Source organism: Convolutriloba macropyga, chromosome 15, assembly GCF_964194025.1.
Source record: "Convolutriloba macropyga chromosome 15, txConMacr16.3, whole genome shotgun sequence".
Lineage (NCBI taxonomy): Eukaryota > Metazoa > Xenacoelomorpha > Acoela > Convolutidae > Convolutriloba > Convolutriloba macropyga.
In genome coordinates, this window is record NC_134482.1 from 41,671,736 (window position 1) to 41,688,549 (window position 16,814).

General features: G+C 36.4%; 1 protein-coding gene across 1 annotated transcript; it reads left to right on the forward strand.

Annotated features, from left to right (window-relative positions):
- The first annotated feature begins 2,839 nt into the window (after positions 1 to 2,839).
- Positions 2,840 to 6,344, forward strand: LOC142354347 (uncharacterized). Its single transcript, XM_075406621.1, has 2 exons — positions 2,840 to 2,989; positions 6,060 to 6,344. Exons 1-2 carry the CDS (start codon positions 2,855 to 2,857, stop codon positions 6,207 to 6,209), a joined length of 285 nt encoding a protein of 94 aa, XP_075262736.1. The 5' UTR covers positions 2,840 to 2,854; the 3' UTR covers positions 6,210 to 6,344.
- The last annotated feature ends 10,470 nt before the right edge of the window (positions 6,345 to 16,814 follow it).

The following is a 16,814-nucleotide window of genomic DNA, read 5'->3' on the forward strand; positions in this document are numbered from 1 at the left end:
CGAAGAGGAGTATTGATATTCTACAGGTTTTTTTTAGCAGAAAGCAAGTTTGTTCATGACTTCATTTTTGACTTCTTTCTATTCGAGCTTTTCCCTCCGTTTTTGATTGTTGAATTCTGTTTTCGAACATTGGATTTTAACAATAGCTTAGTTAGTAATATATAGCAATTAGTAACATTCTGTAATTCAAGGTGAAGGGGTCAATTTGAGAAAAATTGATCCCATTTAACTACCTACCCCCCCCAAAAAAAAACTACCCCACGTACCTACCCCCCAACGTACCTACTCCCCCAACCCCAACGTACCTACTCCCCCAACCCCAACGTACCTACCCCTCCCTCCCTCTCTCCATCCCCCCCCTCGTACCTACCTATCCCCCCACGTACCTACCTACCCCCCCCGTGTTTTTGCCTACCCCCCCCCCACACGTACTTACCTACCCCCCCCCCCCCCGCAACGTACCAACCCCCCACCCCACCTACCTACACCCCCCTTCACCATCTACCTGCCCCCACCTTACCAACCCCCCAGCACCTACCCACACCCCTGAACTGAAAAATTTTTAATGCCTTTTATGTTATATTGGTCTACTACTTTGTTTTGTTATTCCTTGTGTTTTTTTTTTCGATATTCTGATTTTGTCCAAGTTAGGGCAGAGATTATTTTGCACGACGATTCGAGTTGTTTCCGGTATTACACCAGCTATGTTTTTTTTTATAGCAGAAAGCACGTTTGTTCATGACTTGAATTTTGACTTCTTTCTATTCGAGCTTTTACCTCAGTTTTTGATTGTTGACTTCTGTTTTCGAACATTGGATTTTAACAATAGCTTAGTTAGTAATATATAGCAATTAGTAACATTCTGTAATTCAAGGTGAAGAGGTCAATTTGAGAAAATTTGATCCGATTTAACTACCTACCCCCCAAAAAAACTACCCCCCCCCACGTACCTACCTCCCCCCAACCCTAACGTACTACCCCCCCCCCCCCAACATCAACGTACCTACCCTTCTTCCCCTCGTACCTACCCACCTACCCCCCCCCCCCCCCCCACGTACGTACCTACACCCCCCTCCACGCAATGTACCTACCCCCCACCCCACCTACCTACACCCCCACCACCACCTACCTGCCCCCACCTACCAACCCCCCCCCCCCCCCCCACCAGCACCTACCCACACCCCTGAACTGAAAAAAATTTTAACGCTTTTTATGTTATATTGGTCTACTATTTTTGTTATTTCTAGTGTTTTTTTTCGATATTCTGATTTTGTCCCATTTAGGGTAAAGATTATTTTGCACGACGATTTGAGTCGTTTCCGGTATTCTACCGGCTATTGCGGTGCTCTTGGTTTTTACAATTCAAAGAATTTGAATTGTATTGGGGCGCTGTCTTTTTTTTTTTTTTTTAAGATCTGTTCACACATTTTCATGATTTTTGAAGTCAAATTGGAGTGGTGATTTTGGTCACGCCGAAACAGGAAATGGAGCGAAAAAGCGAGTGGTTTTGCGGCGTGAATTTTTTTCGCTCTAATTTTAAAGTAGAGTGAGAAAACGGTGTTTGAACAAAAATTCGGTTTCTCGGTACGGTTTTTTGTTCACATGCGGCAATTTCACTCTGATTTTTACTGTTTTTTCGATTTTTTGGATTGGATTTTTTTCTAAATGGTTTTCACAATCCATTCACAGCTCATTCTAGGCCTAGTTTTTTATTTGAATTAAATTTTCATTTCTCGCTGGGGGTTTTTCTGTTCACATGTGGCATTTTGATATTGATTTTCTGTTTTTTTCTTATTTTTTTGATCTCATTTTTTTAAAAATGGTTTTCTGAATTCACTCATAAACCATTCTAGGCCTAGTTTTCCTGTTTAGTCAATGAAAATTCTTTGAATTGTACGTCAGGACTTGTCCTGCTATTTTTTTTTGTTTCGTCGTCTGACGCTCTTTTTTCGTTTTACATTTGTTCACACAGCAGAGCTGAAAAAGTAAAATTTTCTGAATGACTTCTTCCTCTCACTAACGGCATTTGCGCGCGTGACGTCATTTCTCACTCGCTTTAGCAAAAGTTCTTAAGTTATTTTCGTGATTAGATTTTGATCATACGTGACTTATTTCACTCAATAAAATGACTTTTGCACTTTAAAACTTAAGTTTAATTTGAATTTGTTTAAGGTCAAAGGAACTCATATGTGCAGTAAAGGTCCTTAATGGGAGCCTTCTGCGGAATGAATTTTAACAAGCTTTATTAATTTATCGCTGAATGTTTTTAGCCTAGTTTTTCGAGCGGCGTCGATTTTTTTTTCAATTTAGATCTGTATCTGTTTCTATCTCTATTATATGGCACGCAGGTCTATTCTTTCGCAGCTATTCCGGCAATCTGCCGGCTATGTTGTTCAAATAAAATCATGATAAAATAAAATTGCATCACTCTTCGAATGAACAGAAATCTTAAAATTTTCGACAAGTGTGGAAAATTTTGAGAAGAATGATAATAAAAGGAGGTGCTTTGTTAGAAAATCTTTTTCTCTATCAACTTAATTCCTTCCTGTTTTCTAAAATAAATAAACAAAATATTAGCCGTCATGTATGTTTTATCAGGATATATCTGAGTTCTATCCAGACGCACTATCTTTTTTGAATGCATGTTTTTTCAACCAAGTCTTGTTTCACTTGTCACGATTTTTACCAAGGTGTTCCACGAAATATTAGTCGGTAAAGATTTTGTAAAGATGTTTCAATTTATGCAAGAGGTATCAAAATGAGATGAAATTGAAGGGTGCATCAGGTTTCGTTTCACTGGGCAAACCTTCATCTTTTGGTTCTACTTTATTAGGTTAAGCAAGAGCGTGATCGAATGAACACAAAATTGGTGGCCGAGATAGACGCAATTAAGGCTGACTCCCAGGCACTGAGAAAAGACAAAGACAACGAAATCAGAAACCTCAAAGACAACTCAAACAAACTAGAAGACCTCATTGCTGCACTGCAGGTTAGTTGGTAGAGGTTAAGTGTTTCTCTTAATTTCACGGACAAATTCGGGAAATAATTGCGAAATAAACAGCGTTTTGGGATGTTAGCCCAGGCTTCGAACTGAATTTTGCGTAGTTATCCGAGACACTCACGTTTACGTTTGAAATAGAAACGTATCTTTTCATCAGAGCCAAAACGTCCCTGCCCCCAAACACCATAATAAATAGGCGGCTATACACTATTTGCCCAACAAGATGACGAGGGGGGGGGGGGGGGGGGGGTATTACGCGTATCTTGAAGCATAAAGTAAGGCGACTCTGAAAGAGGCACTTGGAAACTCTACTTTTATATTTTGAAGTGATTCGCAGTTCCTGAGAAACGCAATAAATTCTCAGTGACTTTAAGCAGAGTTACAAAACTTATAACTTAACAACTTTGAAGACCGGTTTTAAGATCTGTGAAGATTTTAAGTGTGTTCTAATTTTCTTGGCCGAGTGTGTTTTAAACTGTCGTGGCAAATGTTCGAATCGAGCTATCAAGAACAAAAGACAACAAACATTACATGTGTTCCATACTGTTTGAATCAGCATTACGTGGTAAATTGATTCGAGTTATGGGAAACTTATTCAAGTTTGTCACTCCTTCTTAGGACCATGTTTTTCTATTAAGGTTAAAACTCTGCATGGAAAATTGTGACAGAAAGTAGATTCATTTCGATTTTGCTTCAAAATTGGGTACATCTGTCAAAATTTTCAAGAAGCGTGTTATTGAGCAGGCGTGGACAGCAGTCGCACGATCTTTTCACACTTGTCTATGCTCCCAGCATCACATTTGTCACGGTTATGAACCGCAATAATTAACCATTCAGCATCACATTTGTCACGGTTATGAACCGCGATAGTTAACCATTCAGCATCACATTTGTCACGGTTATGAACCACGATAGTTAACCATTCAGCATCACATTTGTCACGGTTATGAACCGCGATAGTTAACCATTCAGCATCACATTTGTCACGGTTATGAACCGCGATAGTTAACCATTCAGCATCACATTTGTCACGGTTATGAACCGCGATAGTTAACCATTCAGCATCACATTTGTCACGGTTATGAACCGCGATAGTTAACCATTCAGCATCACATTTGTCACGGTTATGAACCGCGATAGTTAACCATTCAGCATCACATTTGTCACGGTTATGAACCGCGATAGTTAACCATTTGTCAATTAGATCGAAAAGAAAAGAGGCCTAATTGTTGATTAATTTCAAAATCCTCGATCGAAGTACTAATTGTGTATAAGAAAACAATAGCATTTTTTCGCAGCTACTCATATTATTTCCTACGAGAACAAATAAAGCTGTAATTTGGGTCTCAAGTAATAACTAATTAAAATCAAGCAATGAGGTATTATGTCCAAAGAAAACTCAAAACTGTGAACAAAGCTTACGTTTATCGGTGCATACGACCAGCAATTCTGATTCTTCTTTAGTCACCTATGTCTCCAATTGATGTAACCATTTTAATTAAAAAGGTATTGTCAATGTTGTTCAAGAAATTACAAATAAACCGAAAAAGATCGGACTTTGATTACGTCATGTAAAAATTTGTGATCTTTTCCATGTTATCCCCCTGCTTATTGGGCTATATATTTTGCGTCCCCAGGCGCGTGCTTTTATACATTGTAACGTACTATATAACGACGGTTGATTTGAAACTGGGGGCGTAAAAAACAATGAGAGGGTGCAAAACAGAATAGATCCAACGTATGACTAACGTTGGATCTTTTCGGAAAATGTCTTCTCTGCTGCAAAGGGGAGGCAATTCGTAAAAAGGATTGAAGCGAGCAAACTAGTGAGTGATGGGTTTAGCTGTAAAGTATGCTTTTGTGCTTATCTTAAGTATTAAGTAAAATAATTTTGATTATATTTAAGAAAAGTAGGAAATTTTTGGCACCAAATGGCGAGACAATTATTGAAACGATCCTAAATTTTTCGAGTGCAAAGGAAATTAAACCAGATTATCACGGCTTTAATCATTTTTAAATTAAAATTGCACGTAATGAAAAAATGCACAAAAAATGAGTTTTCTGGTATAAATGAGTGCCCATTTCAGGACGTGCTTTTTTAGTTGAATTGCATTAGGTGTTGAAAATCACTAGAAACGGCGTTTTTTTTATAAAATATTGTTTTCAATAACAAAAAGTAACAAGTTTTACAGGTGTTAAATTGATCTCAAATGTTTGTAGCAATACTAATAGTTTTTTTTTGCAATTTTTTGTGCACTTCCAACTTTTTGTCTGATCGTTTCTTTTTCATCTGATCATTTGACTTTTTGTCATCAAAATTGTGATAAAACATATAAAACCTGGAGGGGAGGGCATTAATTTTTCTTAGAGTCTTACGCCTCACCAGTTTCTTAGTATGCAATTCGAAACAGCCCCCCTACGCCCGCTCCTCAAACACGACCACTTCGATTCCCGCACTTCACCCCTCCAACCTATTCAACCTGTACTCCTGTACACTCGACTCCACCCACGCTCACTACCTACCCCACTCTCCATTGTTCCACGATGACCCACCACCACGATGACTACCTCAGTTAAGCTAAAACAAGCCTTTCTAAGCCACAGCTAGCTACTGACGAAGCAGAACGCTCGCCAGTCGTTCGAGAACAACCGTCGTTAGTAGGATACATTCAACATTTTTGTGGAATGAAAAGTCATTCAAAAATTTTAATAATAGTTTTAAAATTTTGCCCAAAATTGCAAACGTTTAAACCATAATTTTAAGGTAAATTTCAGGTTTAGTTAAGGCAAAGTTAAGGTATTTTTAAGGTAATTTTAATGTAATTATTTAAGGTAATTGTAAGGGAAGTTAGAGTAAAATTTGAGGTTTTTTAAAGTAGTGAGGCCTTAATTTTTCAGGTAAATTTCAGGTAAAGTTAGGGTTAGTTAAGGTGAGTTAAGGAATGGCAAATCTACCTTAACAGTTATATTGAGTTATGATATTTTTTAAGGTAAAATTACCTTAACTTTATTTAGTGTGTTCCCCTGTGCAATTAAAGAAATGCTTTTATGATTTTAGAAAGCGAAAGCGGAGCTAGAACTGCTTCTTCGCAGCAAAGATGACCAAATTGGAAACCTCAGTCGGCAGAACAAAGATCTCCAAGAACTACTCAAGGTGTGCACATACAGGCTTAAGCTTTTGAAAGACTCAACAATGGACGATGAATGAACAGATTTAGGTCAAATGAACAAAAATTTGATGTCATATTTGTAGATCGCAAAGTTATGTGAAACTGATAACAAATTGCGCCCTTTTTTCCCAGTGGGGCGGGGGGTTGGGGGCTGAGGTTTGAGGGTATGGCAATTACGAACAAAATCAATGCATCTAACTTGTGGGATTCGTTCAAGATTCAAGAAATACTTAATTTGGATTCAGAAACATTATTTCTTGTGGATTCTTGTGGAAAATTATTTCGGTTTTATGATTTTCCAGAATTAGAGTGTCTTATAAAAGCTCACAGATTAATTAGTAGCGAATGATGAGCTGGTGCTCAGTTTTTTTCTGAATCACCTTTGGCGGTAGCTTGAGGATAGTAAGTCAGTACCTTTAATTAACATGAGACTTAATTAAATAGTGGGAAAAAAATTTTCCCAAAGTTCAATGTTGCTTAATTAATGACCAGTCAATACCGACCATTTCTCCTTCCTTGCTCTCTTGAGATCTATTTTCAGCACTGATAGAAGCGAAAGGTATGCGTTTGCATCTTGTGATCTTTTTTGCCCCCCCCCCCCCCCCCCCCAGGAACCCATTCTCCCGCCACTCACCCATGTATGCTATTTGTTATTTGCGACCCGCCGCCCCCAGCTGAGGTGACATTTTCATAATGATAAACTATCTACTGGAACGCGCTCTGCTACTTGAGGGTGCAAATGTATTTGGAGGAAGATAGGATTTGATATTTTTAGCTTTTTTGAATAAATGAAACTTTATTGAATAAATTTAGAAAAAAAGTGTTGCTTCGCTCAGGTCGTAAATTTATATCAAAATTTCTCAGCTTTTTTCAGCGCAGATTTTGTAATCTAAACGCGAAAACAATCAGTAAATGTATAAAAAAGGCTTTATTTCGTATTTGGTAATTAAATTGCATCATAACACTTTTGATAATGAGCAAAAAAAATTTTAAAAAATTGATTTGTACATATTCTGATAAATAATGTTGATTCTGCTCCCATTTTCTGCCATTTTTACAATCTTTGTGTAAATTGTTTCAATGTTAATATAATTAATTGTGTATACACTTTATCATTGTCGGATAAATTCTACTTTCTTTGAATTTAAATGTTTTTTTTTCTAACGCGTGAAAGCTGGGAAGAGTTCAAATATTGTGGAAATGAGGCAAAAGTCTCTATCGCTCAATTGTCTCTCTTTGGTGACGGCGTTTATAAAGGATTGAATTTTCAATCGAATTTGACGTCGAGTCAATTTGATATTTGGCAAGTCTAATTACAATTCCGACATCGGTGTACTGTTTCGGAACTTTTCTTATTTCATATTTCACTTTTTTTCACATTTTTACAATTCTGAGCCTCGTGAAAATTAAAATCTGAAATAGGTCCAAAGAGGTTGGCAAAAAGTCAAAACTATTCCATCAATTATACCTAAATTATTCTTTTATTAATCTGTTTAATCCTTACTAGACCAATTATTTCACAAAAGGTGACTCACAAGTGGTCATATTCTTAATAAACAAGGACACTAACGCCGAAATTGAAATATGGCTACATTGATCAATGGACAGAGGAAAAGATCATGATTTCGCCTCATGATCTTTCTCTGTCATTTATTCACTAAGAAAAACTATTGTTGTGGTTATCATAAAAATATTGTGTACACTCTATTTCAATTTGGACAAGAGAAAGAAAAAAACACGAACTAAAAACGGAATGAGTTATTACGTATCCCGCTTCTTGGCACCTTCTGGCAACCGAGCTCAAATTGAAGTTTTGCTGGCCTCCAGTTAGCCCTAGTCAATTTGGAATAGTTATCTTGCAATATTATGCAAGTCTTGCACGATTTCTGTCAGAATCTTGCAAGATAACCATTCATTCTGCCAGAATCATGCAAGACAAACATTTATTCTGACAGAATAATGCAAGACAACCAACTTTCCGCCAAAATCTTTCAAGATAACCCCTTTTTCAGCCAGTTTCTCGAAAGATAACCAGTTTCTGTCTGAATCATACAACAAATGCTTTACACTAAATGTCCCTGGTTGACTTTTTGTCGCCCGTGTAAAAAAATTAGTCTACTACTGACTTAAGATACAAATTTTTAAGAGAAACTTTACTTTGATAACTGATTTTAAAATTGAGCTGCTGTAGCAGAAAATATTGAAAATACAAAGGTGTACTTTTTACGTGGTGGTAAATTTTTTTTTCAATTTTAAGTAACCTTAAAGTTTTGAAATTGAAATAATGAAAGCTGACCTACTGAGTTTCAACTAATTCAATCAGAGAATAATGTTAAAGAAAGTGAATGAAATCCATCAATCAAAACGCAGCTCGACCAGAACGAATGCTTTGTCTTAGCAAATATCCTACAATATAACCATTTTCTGACAGGTCTTGTATGATAACCATTTATCTGTCAGACCTTGCAAGATAATCATATTTCCTGCCAGACCTTGAAAGATAACCAATTTTCTGCCAGATCTTGCAAGATAATCATTTCTTGAAAAAATCCACCAAGTCTTGAAAGATAAACAACCACAGAAATTTCAGCAACGAATGAAACTTTCAGGATGCATAATTTCTTATTTGTTGTTCTTATTTGCAATTTCTTCTCATTTTCTTACAGCAAATCTTTTTTTAAGAAAAAAGGGAGGGAGAAACACCATGCTCAATATACCAGGACAAACACCGCGGACGGACGGCATGACTTGTAGTATTTTTTACCGAGATCACGGATCAATTTAAAAAAGAGTTTATAAGTCAAGTTGAATTCGGTAATCAAGCAAGTGCACAAAAATTTTTTGGCATTTTATATTCCACAGATATGAAATACTACGGAATGATAACGGAAAAAGTATAAAACGGAAAAAGTACAAAAAAGTAAAAAAGAAAATATGCGCATTGAATATTTTCTATGTCGCTAACAATCCAAGTCGATAGTCGACACAGGTTACATTGGAGTCTTGTTGCTAATATTTGCCACGCAGCGGAAAAGCTCATCCAAATTCTTTATTGCATCTTTTAGAAAGGCAGAGGCTAACGGAATCAATTCGGGCTATTTCCGCATTGTGTTCATTTTTGTCGATTTTGCTCTACGCTTTTGTTTTGTCTGATCGACTTGACTTTTCATCATCAAAAATGGTATAAACTGACAAATTTCTAGGGTAACGTGTCGATTCGTTTTATCCAGCTCTACTATAAGCCTGTACCTTCTTGGCACCTTCTGGCAACCGAGCTCAAATTGAATTTTTGCTGGCCTCCAGTTAGCCCCAGTCAATTTGGAATAGTTATCTTGCAATATTATGCATAGTCTTGCACGATTTCTGTCAGAATCTTGCAAGATAACCATTCATTCTGCCAGAATCATGCAAGACAAACATTTATTCTGACAGAATAATGCAAGACAACCAACTTTCCGCCATAATCTTTCAAGATAACCCCTTTTTCAGCCAGTTTCTCGAAAGATAACCAGTTTCTGTCTGAATCATACAACAAATGCTTTACACTAAATGTCCCTGGTTGACTTTTTGTCGCCCGTGTAAAAAAATTAGTCTACTACTGACTTAAGATACAAATTTTTAAGAGAAACTTTACTTTGATAACTGATTTTAAAATTGAGCTGCTGTAGCAGAAAATATTGAAAATACAAAGGTGTACTTTTTACGTGGTGGTAAATTTTTTTTTCAATTTTAAGTAACCTTAAAGTTTTGAAATTGAAATAATGAAAGCTGACCTACTGAGTTTCAACTAATTCAATCAGAGAATAATGTTAAAGAATGTGAATGAAATCCATCAATCAAAACGCAGCTCGACCAGAACGAATGCTTTGTCTTAGCAAATATCCTACAATATAACCATTTTCTGACAGGTCTTGTATGATAACCATTTATCTGTCAGACCTTGCAAGATAATCATATTTCCTGCCAGACCTTGAAAGATAACCTATTTTCTGCCAGATCTTGCAAGAAAACCATTTCTTGAAAAAATCCACCAAGTCTTGCAAGATAAACAACCACAGAAATTTCAGCAACGAATGAAACTTTCAGGGTGCATAATTTCTTTTTTTTTGTTCTTATTTGCAAATTCTTCTCATTTTCTTACAGCAAATTTTTTTTAAGAAAAAAGGGAGGGAGAAACACCATGCTCAATATACCAGGACAAACACCGCGGACGGACGGCATGACTTGTAGTATTTTTTACCGAGAACACGGATCAATTTAAAAAAGAGTTTATATGTCAAGTTGAATTCGGTAATCAAGCAAGTGCACAAAAAATTTTTGGCATTTTATATTCCACAGATATGAAATACTACGGAATGATAACGGAAAAAGTACAAAACGGAAAAAGTACAAAAAAGTAAAAAAGAAAATATGCGCATTGAATATTTTCTATGTCGCTAACAATCCAAGTCGATAGTCGACACAGGTTACATTGGAGTCTTGTTGCTAATATTTGCCACGCAGCGGAAAAGCTCATCCAAATTATTTATTGCATCTTTTAGAAAGGCAGAGGCTAACGGAATCAATTCGGGCTATTTCCGCATTGTGTTCATTTTTGTCGATTTTGCTCTACGCTTTTGTTTTGTCTGATCGACTTGACTTTCATCATCAAAAATTGTATAAACTGACAAATTTCTAGGGTAACGTGTCGATTCGTTTTATCCAGCTCTACTATAAGCCTGTACACAACGGCTGTACACAACATAACTGAATTTCACTGCTGTCAAGACGAGCTTGAAAGCTTGGTACCATCTCCACCCCACCACTTTTTTTTTAGTTATCAGTCCAAAAAATGTTAAAATCTGTTAAAATTGATTTAGAAGTTAGATGCTCTCGCTTTACCAGTATTTTTGCACTGCACTTTTCCATTTATTTCAAGATGCCCCCGTTAAATACTATTTTCCTACACCGCCACGTGTTATTTTCTAGATATTTTTACAAATTGATAATATATCGTCCCCTGTCTTTGTCTGACTATTCTAAAAGCCAGCTTAAGACAAACAAGCAAAATAAGATTGAAACTGTTGTTGCAGCTAAGCATTATCTTAATACTGTTATGATCTCATGGTTTTTCTTTGATAATTCGCATTCGGCTATGACAGGGAACCTAATTGTCTTCTTATCAAGAAAATGTGAAAAAAAGAAGTTTAAGTGAAGTCATGTTTTTACACGATGGATGACGCTTAATATAGCCATGTAGGAACAATTTTGCGGAAAAACTTCAACCCTGAGATTTTTGTTACAGAAAAACAATTATACAATCCTTTTTTAATAATCAGAAGCTAATGCGTCCATCGCAATTCAGCAATTCACATAAAACCTTGATGTACTCAATCGAGATTGAGTAGGGGGATCTCTAGGAGCGCGTGCCCAATTCTAAGCCTACCTGCTTCTTTAGCTCTTGAAGGCGGGATTTTATTAACTATAGCGTAGTTTAAACAAATTTAATCTTGGTTTTGATCAACGTCCATAAAAAATTAAATCAACCCGTCAAGGTCCGATGATAACAATAGCTGAACACAACTTTACTGCGCAACGCCAATTTTCCACTTTTCTGCATTAAACACGTAGAGGTTAAACTGAATTCTTTTATTTGGATATTTGTCTGAGGAAATACACTTTACCTTGATTGTTTGTTCTCGCGACAAGAGTTCACAAGATTGCATATTGCAAATGAACTGCAGTTGTTCAGACAATCTTTTCCACAATACTGAAAAAAAATATCGCGCAGTTCAATGAAATGACACGTCAAACAAATCTGTTAAATTAGTGTGTTTATATATAAACAAAAGTTTAGAAACAATTATGAACTACAGCACTATATTTAGAGATTATGTATGAACTCGGCGCAGTTTTATGATAAATATTTTACAGTTATTGAACTTTCTATAAAATATTTCCAGATATTTATACTTATTCACCTGTTAAATCTGTATCAACAATATATGTACTGATTATGAAAAAGCTAGTAATAAACAGTAATTGAAATGTTTTCATGCAACTACTAAGACTCATTTTAAAATATTTGTTTTTCTTATAGTTCTTCGTCATACATGCGAGTGACAAGAGATCATCAGAATGTTGTATGCCGAAATTCGACAATATAGCGGATTCGTGGGTCAAAAGTAAACACTGAACACGGTTGACGAGATGTTTGGTTGTTTAGGTACTTGCGTTGCCGTTTCCGGATCAAAAGTATACTGAAACTCATGATCTAAACGTCTCCACCTCTACGAGTTCGAAGAATTGTCGAAGTTGGCGTAGTATTTAGGACCGACTTAATCATCCGCTTAATCGTGCATTACATTGTGAATTTTAATTGTCGGCTTGTGCATTGTTGACGAAGCGTATATGAAGGGACAAGATTGGAAGCATGAGGTACAATTTCTGGTGCTGGCGCTGCTATTTTATGAGGAGGAGCATTGCAGTGCGGATAAATTGGGCTTTATGCTGATAATTGACTGATTCGAGGAAATACGGCTTCGTGGCTGCTATTTTTTCTGATTCAAGTGTCCGTTTCACCTATGTTTCTCATGAAACATGTTGTGCGTATCTTTAGGAAGTGTTTTTTTTCTCTTCCTATGTCACAAATTTAGGGATATGGCTATAAATGTCTCCAACTGCGGCTTTCCGTGATTCTTGAGTCTTTCATGTCTTAGTGTTTAATTTTACGATAATTGAGCCAGGAGCAATTATTCCAAGCAAGCAATGAATAATCGTTTTTGGTTTTCCATTTCTATATTATTTTTGTATTAATATCAGGTGCATAGATTTTTCAGCTAGTGGGCCTGGGCGGAAGACAACGTCTGACCTCAGAAGTTGTGTCTTGCTATCGATGCTCCTCTTCTAACTTTCAATCGGTTTTCGCGTTACTCTGAGCATCCCTTGCTCTGCTTCTACATCATTTTTGCTGTCATCAATTAAATTAAAATAGTGATTGTTTTTATTTTTGGACAATAACTTTGATAGTTGAGGCGCAGCTCACGTTGTGCCAAAAAAGGTATGAGATTTTTGAGCAATCTGTGCTTCAAATGGCGAGAATTTGATTTCTTTGGTATACATAATTGCAGTTGTTTTATTACAGACTTCAAAAGGTGTTTCAAGAGAACCGATTTTTGCAGCTTCTTTATCATTTTTAACACATGCAAGCAGTGCATGAAATTTTTTTAATAAGACGTTCTACTAAACCTGTCATACGGGATGGATATTATCATCAGAATATCCATTACCGTATTTTAGTTCAGATTTAATCATTTAATCCATTTCAAGGGCAATCGCTATTAATTTAGTTCTTCATGTATTATCAGATTATTATTTCATGATTGTTCAGCCAGTTGGACCGGAAACTGTCTGTTCAAACTGTAAACAAACTCCTACTTCCTTCTTAAAGTATGAAAAAGCCCACAATTTTGTTAAAATCCTCTTGATCTAACTGAGATTTTTGTTACAGAAAATATACACAATCATTTTTCAATGGGCAGGAGCTGATAATTCCCTCGATCAGTAATAACTGCGATCATATTTGCCAATTTTATGCCCAGAACAGCGATTCACACAAAACATTGATCTACTCAATTGGACTTTATTAGGTGATCTCTTGGTTCGGGCGCCATATTCCATTTCAAGGGCAATCGCTATTAATTTAGTTCTTCATGTATTATCAGATTATTATTTCATGATTGTTCAGCCAGTTGGACCGGAAACTGTCTGTTCAAACTGTAAACAAACTCCTACTTCCTTCTTAAAGTATGAAAAAGCCCACAATTTTGTTAAAATCCTCTTGATCTAACTGAGATTTTTGTTACAGAAAATATACACAATCATTTTTCAATGGGCAGGAGCTGATAATTCCCTCGATCAGTAATAACTGCGATCATATTTGCCAATTTTATGCCCAGAACAGCGATTCACACAAAACATTGATCTACTCAATTGGACTTTATTAGGTGATCTCTTGGTTCGGGCGCCATATTCTAAGTTGATAGCCTACTAGTCGGGAGCCTACTAGTTGATTTCTTCTGGCAAAATACACTTTGCCGTGATAGTTTTTTCTCGACACAAGAATTCGAAAAATTAGATGAAGCAAAAGAACTGCAAGTATTAGACAATCATTTTCGCAACACTAGAAAACACTAACGCACGGTTCAATGAAAAGAAACGTCAAAAAAATCTGGTAAATTAGTGTGTTTATATATAAACAAAACTTTGTAATCAATTAAGATCTGCGCAGTTTTAAGATTGATGTTGAACAGTCATTGAACGTCCTATAAAACGTTTACAGATATTCCTATTTATTCACCGATTAAATATGTATCAACGATATATGTACTGATTACGAATAGCTATTTATAAATAATAATTGAAAAGTTTCCATACAATTTACAAGAGTCACTTTAAAATCTGTCCTATTCATTCAATTCCGCCTCATATATTTGCTAGTGAAAAGAGATCATCAGTATGTTGTATGTCGAAATTCGACAATATAGCGGATTCGTGGGTCGAAAGTAAATACTGTGCCTACGATTGACGAGATGTTTGGTTGTTGAGGTACTTGCGTTGGTGTTTCTGGAACCAGTGTAGTCTTAAGCTCATGGTTTAAACGTTTCCTGCTCTAGTGTGTCGTTGGGGTTGAGAATCGCGTTTCTAGATTCCGAAGAACTGTCGAAGTTGCCGTATTATTTTAGACTCCGTCCAACTCTTCCACTTAATCGTGCACTCTTTTTGGATTTTACTGTTCAGGTGGTGCATTGTAGACGAAGCGTAAATGAAGGGACAGAATTTGAAGCAGGAGGTACAATTTCGGATGCTGGTGCTGCTATTTAATGAGGAGAGCATCGCATTGCCGACAGATTTGGATTTTTTGGCGATATTTGATCGATTCGAGGAAATACGATTTCCTGGCTCCTGTTTTTTTCTTGTTCAATTGTCCGTTTCAGCTATGCTCTTCATGAAACAGGTAGTGCGTATCGATAGGTGTTTTTCTCACATATTGAGGGATATGACTATAAATGTCATCTATATATCCAACTACAGCTTTCCGTGATTCGTGAATCTTTCAAGTTTTAGAGTTTAATTTTACGATAATTGAGCCAGAAGCCATTATTTCATACAATCCTTGCGTATATTTTTTCGGTGTTCCATTCCCATGTTATTTTTTGATCAATTTTAAGTGAAGAGTTTCTTCAGCAAGTGGGTTTGGGCGGAAGACAATGTAATTTGGACTTGATATCGACGCTCCTCTTCTAATTTTCATTCGCTTCTCGAGTATCTCTGAGCATCCCTTGCTCCATTTTTACATCACTTTTGCTGCCATCAATTCAATTGAAATAGTGATTGCTTATGTTTTTGTACAATAAGTTTGATAGTTGACGCGTAGTACGGATTATGCTAAGCAAGGTATTAGATATTTGAGCAATATTCGAGCCAGATAATGTCTAAAACTCGAACTACAGGAAAACGATAAAAAAAAACAATCTTTATTCAAGATAACAATACGTATTTTTCAACGATAAGCTCTTATTCGACCACACACAACAATCCTCACGTTCGTACACATAAGATATCTAAAGTAACATTGGCGGCAAAACGGGTAGACAGGACCTGTTAGCCTTTTGTTAGCCACTAGAGGTCAATTCAGCTCATGTGTGACGTAATTTGGCCTTGCTTTGGTCTTAAAGTTAAACCATTCAATGCGTTTTGTTACTCTAATAATTTTTTATCCAAGTCATCTTAGTCTAAATCAGGCTAGTTTAGCTTAAAACCGCCCTCAAAAGGTTCATTGCTCAAGGCACCTGTATTAGAATACGGATTTTGCTTCGTAGGGTTCGACATGGTGGGGGCTCGAACCACCGATCCTTAGATTGAGAGTACAGTGCTATACTAACTGCGGTATGGTTGCTTGTATTGTTACACATACAATTACAATTTAAAGCCATTCACATTTCTCGCTTACATTTGTGTTCACAACAAGCAATCTGTGCTTCGAACGGCGAGAAATTTGATGTCATTTGTCTGCATAATTGCAGTTTATTTATTACAGACTTCAAAGCGTGTTTCAAGAGATCCAATTTTTGCAGCTTCTTTATCATTTTTAACACATGCAAGCAGTGCATACATTTTTTGAAAAAGACGTTCTACTAAACCTATTCCATAATTATCATTAACAAGAGCTACTATGACAATTGAAGTTTCTTGCTGGCAAAAGATTTTAACTGATTAACGATGAGCATTTATGCTTGGTCTAGAGCAATTGTAAAACAAACGGCATTGTTGCTGACGCAATTGCGTGTAAGCGTAAATGAAAGAGCATATTAATTGTGCGTTCGCACAGATTGTTCCAACTGGGAAATAGCCTAATGGTTAGGACCTAGGGCCCTTAATCTAGAGGTTGCGGTTCGAATCCCGGTGGGACCAAATCTCTTTTTTTTGATATAGATGTAATCCAGAGGTCAAATTAATAGCATTTTTGACCTATTCCGACCTTGAAAAGAGCATCAATTACGTTTGGCCAACAACCTTGCTAGTTGTCTGATGTAAATCTTACGTACGTTTTTCTCTTACGTTGAGTCTTATCAGTCTTATCAGTCTTATAGGTGTTGAGTCTT

What these genes read in the sequence shown, in the direction of transcription:
- LOC142354347 (XM_075406621.1), top strand. Translation starts at nt 2,855, where the DNA reads ATGAACACAAAATTGGTGGCCGAGATAGACGCAATTAAGGCTGACTCC. An exon ending in ACCTCATTGCTGCACTGCAG is followed by an intron (nt 2,990 to 6,059) that starts GTTAGTTGGTAG and finishes TTATGATTTTAG; the next exon opens with AAAGCGAAAGCGGAGCTAGA.